We start from the raw sequence: 13913 nt of genomic DNA, 5'->3' as shown, positions 1-13913 counted from the left end.
AAATGTCTCACTTTCAACATTTGATGTGTTATCTATATTCTATTGTGAATAAAATATAAGTTTATGAGATTTGTAAATTATTGCATTCCTTTTTTATTCACAATTTGTACAGTGTCCCAACTTTTTTGGAATCGGGTTTGTAAAAAAACAGTAATATTCTGAAGTATTAGTACAATTTAAAATTATAGTTTTCTATTTTAATGTATTTTAAGATATCATTTATTCCTGTAATGACAAAGCTGAATTTTCAGCATCATTACTCCAGTCTTCAGTGTCATATGATCCTTCAGAAATCATTCTAATTTACTGATTTGGTGCTCAAAAAGCATTACTTATTGTTACTGTTTTTATGTTGAAAATAGCTGTGCTTCTTAATTTTTTTGTGAAAACCATGATACTTTTCATTTATTGATAAATAGAAAGTTAAAAAAAAGGAATTTTTTTGAAATATAATTATTTTGTTATATATAATATAAAAATATATTAACCTCCACACAAACTGTCAGATAATATTAACCAAAATCCAAATAGCTATTTTATAAGCGTTATTTTGGCAAAATGTTTGTCTGCATTTGCAATACGTCACATTATGGAAGTTGGGATTGCGAACAGCAATTCACATTGACTTTGAATATACTACAGAAACAAGCAGAGGTGAAAAGTCAAAGAAAGCAGATTATATTTCTCATAAAATGCCTCTTAACCTCTCAAGCATGTTATTTGTCAGGGTTTTGCCATTTAATTTCATAACAGGCCAATTTTAGATTCATAAAGCATGTGTGACGGTGACCAGTGGCGATGGCAGTCTTCTCAGCGGGATGTATGGAATGAAAGAGGAAGTTGGAAGTAGGGCAGAACATGATTAAAGAAACTGAATATTTTCCCTTCATGTATAGCTCCCTCTCTCTCTCTCTCCAGAGATTCATGATTTGCAGTTGTCACCACCCCCCAACTTCCTCCATTTTAATCAACAGGATCTATTTACAAAGCCGATGCCTCATGAATAATTCTACAACCTCTTCAGGACAAAACATCGACTTCCTCAATGCTGGAGTTGATATTTTGGTCATGAATCATTTAGAGACGTTGTTTGTTGCCAGCGCTTAACTTCATATTTTCCCAGTTATTTCTAAGGCGTTTGTATTTTCCATTCACATCACGATCATCTTCTACGTCCCATATTTGCCAGTTCTCTCAGTTATCAGTAATTCTTTTTTTTTTTTTTTCCTTCAATCCTTTGCATTCCTACACTACCATAGCAGACTGTAATTGCATACAGTCATCTTCTGGCACATTATTTATCATATGGAACCGCAGAACAAGAGATAACATAATAGCTTTGGCCAGCTGACAACCTCCAATACAGTGGCTGCAAATTGTTGATTGTCACATAAATTATTTTCACATTCATAATGTAAATAGGGGAGGGTGTACAAGGAGAGTAAATTTGATGTCTTGAGTCATTATTATTTTTGTAATTTGTAATAATGAATCTCTGGATTGTTCGGAGTGCAAATGAGCTCTTAATTTAGAGACTAAACATGAACATGCATTTTAATGACATCATTTGCATACATTAAGGTGGTAAATGTGGCGTCCTGACATATTGGAGTACTCAGGATTAATTGCTTGGCTGACCCGCTAAACAGAGCAGTTTAACAGCGTGTGTTGTCACTCACTTATCCTTTCTGCCTCTCTTGATTAGTAACCTTTAACCGGTCGGAAGCTTCGTCTGAGTTATTCTGCAGGGAGATCTTTCTCAAAAACTGCTGCGCTGGCTGCTAGAAGACAGTGTAATAGAATTTCATAGACATAGGCAGTAAATAAAGAATAACACAGCTGTGTCTCTGCCATTTCTGTTTGAGATGCCCAACTAATCAAATACAATTTTATAAATTAATCAAATTTTTTCAGCTTATACATCTTAACCTCTATAAAAAACATTGGTGACATGCTGTCGGTTACTACAGACATGAATACGACTCTTTAAATTCAGCTTGCATTTTTACATGTTTTAGTAAGAATGTAGTTTTTTGGGTTTTAGGTGTTTTGGTTTATCTTTTAAAAACAAAAAAGAACAAGAGGGGCAATTAGGATTAAAAAAAAAAAAAAAAAACGTAAAAATAAATGCTGGTGAAACCAAAGCGAATGAATACATTTCTCCATGTTCTGACAATATCATCAATATCATATGAAAAACTGCTAGAAGCTTAGAAATATGTAATATTGCACAGAGCTGAATGGAAAATACTGTGTGAATATTGTGTGAGTTTGTTATTTGAGCTGTAAAGCTGTCCAAAAATCCCTTTTTGCTGAGACTATTTTAGGCTTTAAGTTTTGTGGTTATATTTTTGAAAACAAAATACAAGAACAAGATAGAACAAGAGGAAATGTAAGGATTTTTTGAACCATTAAAAAGAAATAAATGTAAAACCAAAGCTATGATGAATAAATACCTCTAGGTTCTGACAATGTCATATGAAAAAATATTCTGAAACGGCTAGAAGCATAGAAATATATAATATTGCACAGCTGAATGGAAAATATTTCCTATAATCAGAAATAATATTTCAAGAAATTCTTCTGATTTTCTCAGAATATGAATTCACAATGACTTTAAACAGAAATAAATGTGATTTAAAGTCTAGCATTAGATGAAGCAACAGGAACATCATGTTAAACCTATAATATATTCAGTGTTTCTTTTGTATTCACTGCAGGGTTTGATTTTGACATCCACATCAGGTAATGAGGGAAAAATTGAAGAATTAAAAAAAGTATATTGCTATAGGCCAATTTATAAATATTTCAAATTGTCCAATTATTATGTATTTTCTCCTCATGCACCATTGTCACTTGCTCACTGGCTGGATGAAAGTATTGTCTGTAAAACTGCTTTGTAAGAATATTTAGTTTGCTGACTGAATTAAACCATATAAAAATATTTATTGTAGGCTATATTCTAATAATGGTTTTATATATATATATATATATATATATATATATATATATATATATATATATATATATATATATATTTATTTATTTATTTATTTATAATACAAACTATATTTTTCCATGTAATATATTAATATTAATGTTATGTATTTAACAAAATATACAAAAACAACAATTTGTCTTAACCTCTTCCACTCTGCCGGCCCGTGGGCGGGCCGAAACGACGTCATAATATTTTCACTTATTTTGTTTTAAGATTTCTGCAGATACTACCAACCCATATATGGTACCATTTGAAAACTTAGAATCTAATCTTTACAAAGAATATAATGACTTCTGTGTTTATGTTACACAAATAAGTAAGATAAAGCTTAAATATACAATCATGCCAAAAACGCCCCTCCCCTTGACTACAATGAGGAAATATGAATATGAATTTTTCGCATATTTCATAAAACAGACATGTCATATATCAGAAGAAAGCTCTCATTCTCAGGAATTCGGCTATATAGTTTATTTTATTGTTTCACAACATCATTTGAACGATCTTCAAAAGAATCGCGCAATAAATTTGATAAATGTGGAAAAAACAAACACAAACGTCACATTTCTACCCCTTTCAATGCTTCTCTAAGATAAAATCAGCCACAAACTCTATATCATCTTTTACCTTATGAAGTTTTCTTTCAAATGAGCCTACTTTCACTTTTCTGTGAGCTTATATTGGTAAATAATCCACTGTTATGTCGCGGTTGTCCGAAACACAAAATGGAGACGAATGAAGAAACACGCGATCTTCACACCATCATCCAAACGGTCTGGCTTCCTTCAGTGATGACGATGATATACATATCAGGCACGTGTATAAAGCTGAGGATCCTATTTGTCCAGGGACATGTCAATCAAGCTTCTAGTCCAATCAGATGGCGAGATATTCAACAAATCATTGAGGCAGGCAGGCGGGATCACACAGCAGCTTTACACACACACACGCGCTTCAGTTTCACGTGGTGGGCGTGTGATCGCTTCGCGAGTGATGAGAGGAGCTGTTTGATGGAAGATTTGCATGTGTTTTCATAGTTTGTGTATTGTTTTGACTTCTAAAATGGCATATGGAGAGGGAAAAGCACCAATGGCACCGATAGAAACGTTTTTGAAGTACTTGAACGTGATGAGGCATGGACCAGTGACGCCGTGTTGATTCGGCGAAAATGACAGCTCGCTTTTCTCGAGGGAGACGAGAGGACCCTGCGCTTGACTGGTAAGCTCATATATTCCTGCATTTACAATGCTAATGCTTATTTAATGATAAAATTATTATTTTGAAATGGGAAAGCACAGCAACTAAGCCAATAAACCGTTACATTTGACAAAACATTTGACGAAACTGCGTATAAGTATGCATACTCATACATATTAGTATACAAGTATGCAGACTTAAATAAAATCGTCATTTGAGTAAATCTACATTTTGAAATCGTAAAATGCATATTATTATATTGTAAACAACTAACTAACAACTTTTATTTTTTGTTTCAGATGCTGCATGAGATCCTGGACCACCGGCAGGGATGGTCCTCAGCTTCACATCTTCAAGACAGGCCAGAGGAAGGTGATGCTCTCAACACAAGGGACAAAATATTATAGTGATGCACAGAATGATAAAAATGTGGAGGATTTAGATCATGTTTTACATTGTTAAAGACCACATACATTTTATTTTATATGTTATACTGTCTTGTGTCACCTGAAAGGAGAATAAAAAGTGTAAAACGCTAAACAAAATCTCATTCTTTTATGCTTTTTAGCATAGTACTTGTTTTGCATCTCAGAGACAAAGATGAAAATGAAGAAAATCAATAAATAATAAAATAAAGTGCTATACCATATAATAAAAATAGGATTTTTGGGGTAATGCAGTCTGAAAAACCTGTTTTTGCAAAGGACAATCCAAAGAACACTTGCATACGCTAAAATATCATTTTGCCTCCCTTCAGTTACATTTCAATAACTTCTGTTTAGAAGATGATAGATTCAAAATATTTTTTTCTAGTACAAGCTGTCACCTAGTGGAATCAAACAAAACAATCAGCAGGTCCCTAGAGCAAACAGAACCTGATTTACAGATTTTCAAAAATAGGATTTTGAACAAAAATAACAAAAATCGCCTATTTTTTAAGTGCTTATTACAGTATTTTAAATGCATACAATGTAATTTCTGAAGTATTACAGTCTGATTTTGTTATTTTGAGGGGTTTTCTTTACAATGACACCAATATTTTACATTTCTCTCACTGTATGTGTGAAGGGTGAACATTTAAACTTTGGTATGTCAAATTCAGGCGGAAATCTAAAAAATGCCTCAGAGTGGAAGAGGTTAATAATGTAGTTTTACACACGGGATCAGCATATTTCTTGACTAAAAAAAACTAAAACTCTGACTTGAGGACTTGTATGTTGAAATGACGTGACGCTCGTGCTCGTGATGTAATTAGCGCTGACTTCACGCTTTGAAGATGGCGGACGACATAAACACACCGACACCTGAGAGCGGTACATCGAGTCAGACTGATGATGGTGGATATGACAAAAAATGTATTTTCTGTAAAATCGTGAAGGGGGAGATGGGAACTGAGCTCCTGCACAACGTGAGTGTTCTGTCAGTGTTTTATCTAAGACAACTGAAGATAATGTATGACGATAAGACGAGGCTAAAGATCACAATGAGAAATGTTTCATGAAATCAGTTTTTGCGTGAAGTAACACACCGACATTGGTGACATGCTGTCGGTTACTACAGACATGAATACGACTCTTCAAATTCAGCTTGCATTTTTACATGTTTTGGTAAGAATGTAGTTTTTTGGGTTTTAGGTGTTTTTGTTTTACTTTTAAAAACAAAAAAGAACAAGAGGGGCTATTAGGATTAAAAAAACAAAAAAAAAAATGTTAAAATAAATGCTGGTGAAACCAAAGCGAATGAATACATTTCTCCATGTTCTGACAATATCATCAATATCATATGAAAAACTGCTAGAAGCTTAGAAATATGTAATATTGCACAGAGCTGAATGGAAAATACTGTGTGAATATTGTGTGAGTTTGTTATTTGAGCTGTAAAGCTGTCCAAAAATCCCTTTTTGCTGAGACTATTTTAGGCTTTAAGTTTTGTGGTTATATTTTTGAAAACAAAATACAAGAACAAGATAGAACAAGAGGAAATGTAAGGATTTTTTGAACCATTAAAAAGAAATAAATGTAAAACCAAAGCTATGATGAATAAATACCTCTAGGTTCTGACAATGTCATATGAAAAAATATTCTGAAACGGCTAGAAGCATAGAAATATATAATATTGCACAGCTGAATGGAAAATATTTCCTATAATCAGAAATAATATTTCAAGAAATTCTTCTGATTTTCTCAGAATATGAATTCTGTACGTCTGTACAGACGTCTGTAATGCATAAAAGTATTTCCTTTCATTTTTACTTTGACAAAAAAAAAAATATATATATATCTCAAGGTTACTGTAGTTCCATAGTTATTTAAGAATATTTTTACTACAAAATATAGCAATGTGGTTAATTTGCACAGCCGTCGTTATCACAAAGTAAATTATTATTAATACTAATAAAGAAATGTTGCATATTAATATGCATTTGATATGGTATTACAACAATTCAAGTCATGTTTTGTTGTTTATTAAGTCACGTTTATGTTAAGCACACTTATTAACAAAATAATTACAAATAACTTTTAACAAAAAATGATTAGACCCTATCACTGTTATTTATTTTAAATAAAACCTTTCTTCTCTTTTCAGGATGAGACCATTTCCTGTTTCAGAGATATCCACCCTGGAGCTCCTCATCACTATCTGGTTGTGCCAAGCAAACATGTGGGCAATTGTAAATCTCTCAGAAAAGAGCATGCACCATTAGGTAAAAACGCTGTGATTTATTAGAGACTGGTGTAAATGTTTATACATTTCTGACAGTAGCTATTCTTACAGTAACAATCAGAAGTAATGAGTCAGTTTTACCATTTACAAATAGTCACAATTCCCAATTTAGTTACACAGCATGTTTGACTACACAGTCATCTGCGTAAACTCTATTTTTGTGTTTTTTAGTGGAGAAGATGGTGGAGATGGGGAAAGAGATGCTTCAGAAGAACAATATAACTGATTTAAATGATGTTAGGTAATGGATAAAACATTGAATACTTTGCCAGTTATACTAAAATTATATAGCATGCCAATTTTGACATGTCAATCGTATTTCCAAGGTTTGGTTTCCACTGGCCTCCATTCTGCTCTGTCACACATCTGCATCTCCATGTTCTCGCACCCGTCAGTCAGATGGGCTTCATGTCACGCTTTGTCTACAGGCTAAACTCGTATTGGTTCATTACGGTAAGCAATCAAATTAACCACCCAACAATACAATCCACTATTCCCCTTATCCTCTAAGTAAATTACATCCACTAAAACTAATAATCACATTCCCTTGGAGCAGGTTATTGATGCATTAACAAACAATGTTTTCTGAGCGTAGCAAGACGTCGCCATTTATTACGCCTGTTGAATGAGACCTTTTGTCATGTAATTGGAACAAGCAAATTGTATTAAATTAAAATAGACAAGCTACAGTGGCAGGGGAATGAAAACCTTTTTTGTGTTTGCCAGCTCTAGCAGATACTGCTGGATGGATCTGTGTGGAGAAATGACCAATTCTAACACTAACATTTTTCTTTACGTATCAAATAATAGAATTGTTGATTTTCCCTTGCTTTGGAGCATGCAAATGTATAGCTAACTCTTGTTTTCATTTTGCAGGCAGACCAGTTACTCCAAAGACTGAACTCTATGAGCTAAATGTACAGAAAGTGAGAGGAACTCAAAATACATTAATGTTTGAGATGCCCCGAGCCTTGTTACTCATAACAACAGTCCAAGTCAATCTGTTTGTGATGACAAAAGGCCAAAGACGGGTGCCTCTGGGATGTAATACTCATTATTGCTACGTTCATTAGTTAGTTATATTGTTGGCTAGGCGGGCCAATCAAATTTGCAGCAACAAAATTGCAGCTACTTTTGAATTGATTTGAAGAAGAAAAAAAGCATGCTGAATAGTAATGACAAATTTGACAGAATCATTAATCTTTTATGGTGAATAGTTTGGCTTCTTTGCGTTTTATTCAAATAATAAGATTTTTAAGGATGCAAAGTAATGACAAAGACTTTTTAAAATATGAACAAGCTGAAAATGGCAATTAAGCTCAATAATTGGATTTAGCTATGGCCAAATCCACTGCTGAATGATTTCAGCATCAGTATACGGCAGTGTTTTCCTTCATATAACATTAAATGAAATGTTTTAACTGTTTATGCTATGACATCGATTGTACTGTATGGATATAAGGCCTGTTTGTCTCAGATGTATTTAATTATTGATTGATGTAAAGTTGTATTTGCACTGTATGATGTCCGTAAGCGTGTAAACAAAATAAATAATAACCTGCATATGTGTTTTCTGCTTTTTAATAGTTTTTTTGTGCTTCAAAACTATGATCACCACTCTAAATATATTTTATATTAAATATATTTGTAATAAATTCAAAGCAACTCCATACAGAAAAGTAGACATGTATTTTCTAGATAACACTTGTAATTTCCTTGCAATTGATTCATCATGAGAAAATGACTATTACAAATAGAAAACATTTAAGTTTCAATTGTATAACGTGTACCTTAACACTGTGCATCAAAGTGATGGCAAAGATGTGATTATGTTTTGAGTAATACTTCTTGTCAACACTTGTTGCATGTTATTGCAGGTGTTCACTTAAAGGGATAGTTCACCCAAAAATGAAAAGTTGTTCCAAACCTTCTGCTGAACACAAAAGAAGATATTTGAAGAATATGGGTAACCAAACAGTTGATGGGCCCCACTGACTTCCATAGCAGAGCTCGACATTAAGGACTGCCCCATGGCCCAGGGCCAGTGTGAACGACGCTCGGGACAGTAGACGGAACTGTCACTTGCCCGATCGGGCCAGTGCTGTAGGGTGTGCGATGTATATCGTCTATGTCTATGATATCGTAATTGTTAATTTAACGATCTGAAATTATCGAGTATGTCCCTCAATTTACAAAAAACAAACAAACCACATCCATTGAATGCACGCATGCACTACGTGACATAGTCTAGTAACAGTTTAGGTTAGACTAGTGCGCGTGCATATTTAGAGTGCACACTTTCACTGTGGTCTATTAAAATGCCTTTAGAATGCCCCAGAATTCAAGATATATCTTTTTTATTATATAATTTAATAGTTAATCAATATTACACAGCGCCGTTTTTCTCCAAATATCAACAATTACAAATGTAAGGTTAATATTGATTTTATACAAAGTAGCCTACAGTTTAATAAACAAGAATTTAATATCAAGTGACTTACATTTTAGACACCAAATCGCCTGTTTCGCTGTATTTTGCCTACGAAAACAGTTCCAATGTCTTGCGTCTCTGAGCAACACTTCCTGAATGAATTAGCCGTTGGTTGAATCCCAATGACTCGCTCATTAGCAGGGACTTGCTGCCACCTACTGGCGGGTTAAATTTCAAGTTTAAAGTGTCTTCATTTTTTTAATAATTTCAAATAACAGTATTTAACGTTTTATATTTCATTTGAAAACATTATTTATGCATTTGTAACTGCTCTCGACTGATTAATAAACTTTAATCTATAATTATATAGTTATTTATATATATATATATATATATGAGAGAGAGAGAGAGAGAGAGAGAGATTACAATTTCTGTACCTGAAAATCTCCTGTTTAAAGGGATAGTTCACCCAAAAATGAAAATTTGATGTTTATCTGCTTACCCCCAGTGCATCCAAGATGTAGGTGACTTTTTTTCTTCAGTGGAACGCAAATTATGATTTTTAACTGCAACCGCTGCCCTCTGTCAGTCAAATAATAGCAGTAGATGGGAACTTGAACAATAAGAGTCGAAAAAACTTCCATAGGTTTTTGGGTGAACTATCCCTTTAAGTCTACATGAAAAACTTGAAAAGCATTGTTTATTTAATTAATTTTTTTTTTGTTCTGTAGTATTCATTTGTGCTAGTACTCGTAATTTGATTATTTATTACTATTTTTTTACTTGCTGTTTATTTATCTAACAAAATTTAAGTGAGTTAAAGGAACACTCCACTTTTTTTGAAAATAGGCTCATTTTCCAACTCCCCTAGAGTTTAACAGTTGAGTTTTACCGTTTTCGAATCCATTCAGCCGATCTCCGGTTCTGGCGGTACCACTTTTAGCATAGCTTAGCATAGTTCATTGAATCTGATTAGACCGTTAGCATCGCGCTTAAAAATGACCAAAGAGTTTTGATATTTTTCCTATTTAAAACTTGACTCTTCTGTAGTTAAATCGTGTACTAAGACCGACAGAAAATGAAAAGTTGCGATTTTCTAGGCTGATATGGCTAGGAACTATACTCTCATTCAGGCGTAATAATCAAGGAACTTTGCTGCCGTTCCATGGCTGCAGCAGTGCAATGATATTACGCAGCGCCCGTGAGCCCCTGCTTGCACAGGGAACGTGCCTTGCAACCATGAAGACGTATGTGAGAGACGCTGTGTAATATCATTGCGCCTGCTGCAGCCATGGAATGGCAGCAAAGTTCCTTGATTATTACGCTGGAATGAGAGTATAGTTCCTAGCCATATCAGCCTAGAAAATCGCAACTTTTTTTTTTCCGTTGGTCTTAGTACACGATTTAACTACAGAAGAGTCAAGTTCTAAATAGGAAAAATATCAAAACTCTTTGGTCATTTTTAAGCGCGATGCTAACGGTCTAATCAGATTCAATGAACTACGCTAAGCTATGCTAAAAGTGGTACCGCCAGAACCGGAGATCGGCTGAATGGATTCGAAAACGGTAAAACTCAACTGTTTAACTCTAGGGGAGTTGGAAAATGAGCCTATTTTCAAAAAAAGTGGAGTGTTCCTTTAATGTAGTAGCTTTTGGTGTCATAACATTATTTAAGGTTACAAAAACAACAAAAACAATAACTTGGCTTATTTTACAGACCCATTTTCTTTGCTGTTACTTTATTAATTTTTTGTTGCGGGGCAATAAATAATAGGAACCACTGGCCCAACCGGGCCAGTAGAAAAAAATCCTTAGTGTTGAGCCCTGCATAGTATTGAAAACTATGGAAGTCAGTAGGGCCCATCAACTTTTTGGTTACAGACATTCTCCAGAAGAAAGATGAATTTTTTTGATAATTCATTTTATCCCATCACAGTTTAATGTGCAGAGATATCCAGAAATAAGTCACTTATAGGTTTTCCTGTTAAACCCCTCTTAAACCAATCTAAGCTGGTATTACAACTTGACCTCTACATGGAGAGTACTCAAAACCAGCAAATCGACCAGCCGAACCAAGCTTCTTCTTTTTTTCAGCAGGAACATGTGAAAAGTATAGTGTTGTTGCTTTGTTTCTATAGAAGCCCCTCATAACCAGTGGTATGAGAAGGGGGTTGGGCTTCTTGTTTGGTTGACCAATGACAGACAAGAGTGTTTTGAAATATGGTTTGAAAACATAATTTTTCCAATTCTGTTTGGTGGTACAGAAAGGACACACTTCACCTTTGAAAGCATGAAAAAGTAATAATATTGCTACATTTAAATTCAATACACTCAGTTTAAATCTCATTATCAATCGTTTCTTTGGCTGAAAAACTGACTCCTAACCCCTGTTCAAGTAAAATGGATGCCTATAAAGCAATGTTCCACAATATTGACTTTGAGGCAGGCACATGGTGTCCATCAATGCTGTAAATCACTGTAACAAGGTGATGAGGACTTCATCATCTCTCCCCTGCCACAGCATCTCTCCTTCAAAGTGCACCAGCCCTTGTTTGCGCGCCCGCAGCAGAACTCCCACTAGTTTATCAGAGATGGTGACGTATCTCTCAAACAGCATCCCAAACCGCACAGACGTCCTGCCGTCATCTCCGCTCTCTCCGATCTCCTTAATGACCTGGCAGAGCTCTGTGACCTCTCTGCTGATATTGGAGTGGGCGTCTTTTCCTCTCTGCTCTGTTTTGGAGCCCTCTAAAGGCCTGCCGTAGCCCTCCTGTCCTCGCTGGATCTGCGGGGGAGTCACCTTGCCGTTGCTGAAGGGATTTTGTTTCTGATACTCGCAGTGGTCGTTAGACCATTTCTGCCAGTTCTCTGTCAGACCTTTGACAGACACGGTGCAGGTCTCCGCCCTGTCGTCTTTATGCTGCACAGGTGCTTCATCCGTCTCCATGGTGACCTTTGGCTCACAGGATGGCTCTAGTTTTCAGCATGCTTTACTGTTGGCACAACAAAGGCTGCGAGTGAGAAGATTGCATGTCGTACAGGCTTTAAATAACTTAAAGCCTCATGAAGTCTACAAGTAACACTGACCCAATGTAATCAATACTAGCCTATGCACTTAAACTAAACTATATCATAAAGATATATTCATTTATAGACTATAAAATAAATACTGATCTCAAAATTTGAGGTAGAACCACACAAATGTCATTTTGAAATTTAAGGAAAAAATCTTCCAGGACACGGTATTATCATTAACTAAACCTAAAAAAAATGTTGTTCATTTAAATAGGGCTGAAATGAAACAAAATATAAATATTAGATGAAAAACTTCAACTAAACAAAAATTAAGTTGTTTATAACTGAAATATGTTTAAGATGAAGCAACTAAAATGACTAACTGGAGGTAAATAAAAACTAAAACTGAATTAAAATTAAACAAATAGAAATAAAAATAAAGTAAACCTAAATGGTTAAATTAAGGTTAAAATAGAATAAAAATGTCAAAAGCACATTAAAAAAAAAAAAAAAAACGTATTACAAAATGAAAACCTAAAATATAAAAAGACCTAGGCCTAGGGGTAAAATAATGCTTTTTGGAAAAATTATAAATAACCGGATATATATGTAAATTAAAAAGTTCACATTTTTATCAGCGACATTTCAAACATTGCTTATTATTACTATGTTTAATTACATGTATCAATTAAAATTAACTGTTTATGGAAATATCCCATATTCATACTGATTTTTTCCTTTATTATCATTACAAAAACAAAATAGATATATTTTATTCCATTTCAATAATACGTCCTCAAATTTGAATTACAATTCTGCAGTGCAACCTAAATTCGAATTGAATTTGTTCTCAATAGAATTCAATTTAGAAAGTAGAAAAAAATTCAATTCTATTCTGAAAGTCGCACAATATACAAAACACATAGGCTATACAACAATACGAAACTTATATAGAACACAGCACTGTATAAAATTGACAGAGACAGTCAATGACAGCGGAGTTTAACGATGCAGTCGACTTTACAAAGATTTATTTGACATCTAAATATATACACCACACGTTAAGTGTAACCTTACCGCCTTTGTTTGGGTTCTTGTGGATGGTTGTCATGCTGTAACTGCGATGGAAGTGGATACATTACAAGTTGTGCAGTGGACACTTTTCTGACCTCTTCTGAGAGTGATTGATGTGTAAACTAACCAATGAGAGCATGAGAATCATGTCACTGTACGAGAGAATGAGCCAATGACAGGGAAGATTTCATCTCCTTAAGAAGTTAATGAGTGTGTTAGGATTAAAAGATATTATCAGGTGACACTAAATCGTTTCCATTTTCAAAAAAGACTATATACATAAAACATAGGGAAATGATTCGGCTTTCGCGAACAGACACCTCTTTCGAGCACACAGGCACTTTACTTAATTTTACTCATGGGTATGACTTAGTTAAAACATGCATTAAAAACTACAAATATCTAATCCTTTTAGAAGATTTTCGAGTAGGCGATTTACGTACGGGGATGCCGAATTGGAACTGTTGTTAC

General features: G+C 34.3%; 2 protein-coding genes across 2 annotated transcripts; one reads left to right on the top strand and one right to left on the bottom strand.

Annotated features, from left to right (window-relative positions):
- Window positions 1–5465: 5465 nt before the first annotated feature.
- hint3 (histidine triad nucleotide binding protein 3) lies at window positions 5466–8479 on the top strand. The gene is made up of 5 exons (XM_067393746.1): window positions 5466–5606; window positions 6785–6902; window positions 7094–7163; window positions 7249–7375; window positions 7799–8479. The coding sequence occupies exons 1-5, from the start codon at window positions 5475–5477 to the stop codon at window positions 7835–7837; spliced, it is 486 nt and encodes a 161-aa protein (XP_067249847.1). The 5' UTR covers window positions 5466–5474; the 3' UTR covers window positions 7838–8479.
- A 2601-nt stretch (window positions 8480–11080) lies between these two features.
- On the bottom strand, window positions 11081–13658 carry si:dkey-29b11.3 (actin-binding Rho-activating protein-like). The gene is made up of 2 exons (XM_067393734.1): window positions 13446–13658; window positions 11081–12346 (listed from the first exon to the last, which is right to left on the bottom strand). The coding sequence occupies exon 2, from the start codon at window positions 12298–12300 to the stop codon at window positions 11827–11829; it is 474 nt and encodes a 157-aa protein (XP_067249835.1). The 5' UTR covers window positions 12301–12346; window positions 13446–13658; the 3' UTR covers window positions 11081–11826.
- Window positions 13659–13913: the final 255 nt, after the last annotated feature.

Source organism: Chanodichthys erythropterus, chromosome 2, assembly GCF_024489055.1.
Source record: "Chanodichthys erythropterus isolate Z2021 chromosome 2, ASM2448905v1, whole genome shotgun sequence".
In the NCBI taxonomy this organism is placed as follows: domain Eukaryota; kingdom Metazoa; phylum Chordata; class Actinopteri; order Cypriniformes; family Xenocyprididae; genus Chanodichthys; species Chanodichthys erythropterus.
Note: the sequence above shows the minus strand (reverse complement) of the source record. Positions and strands in the feature narration are given on the sequence as shown.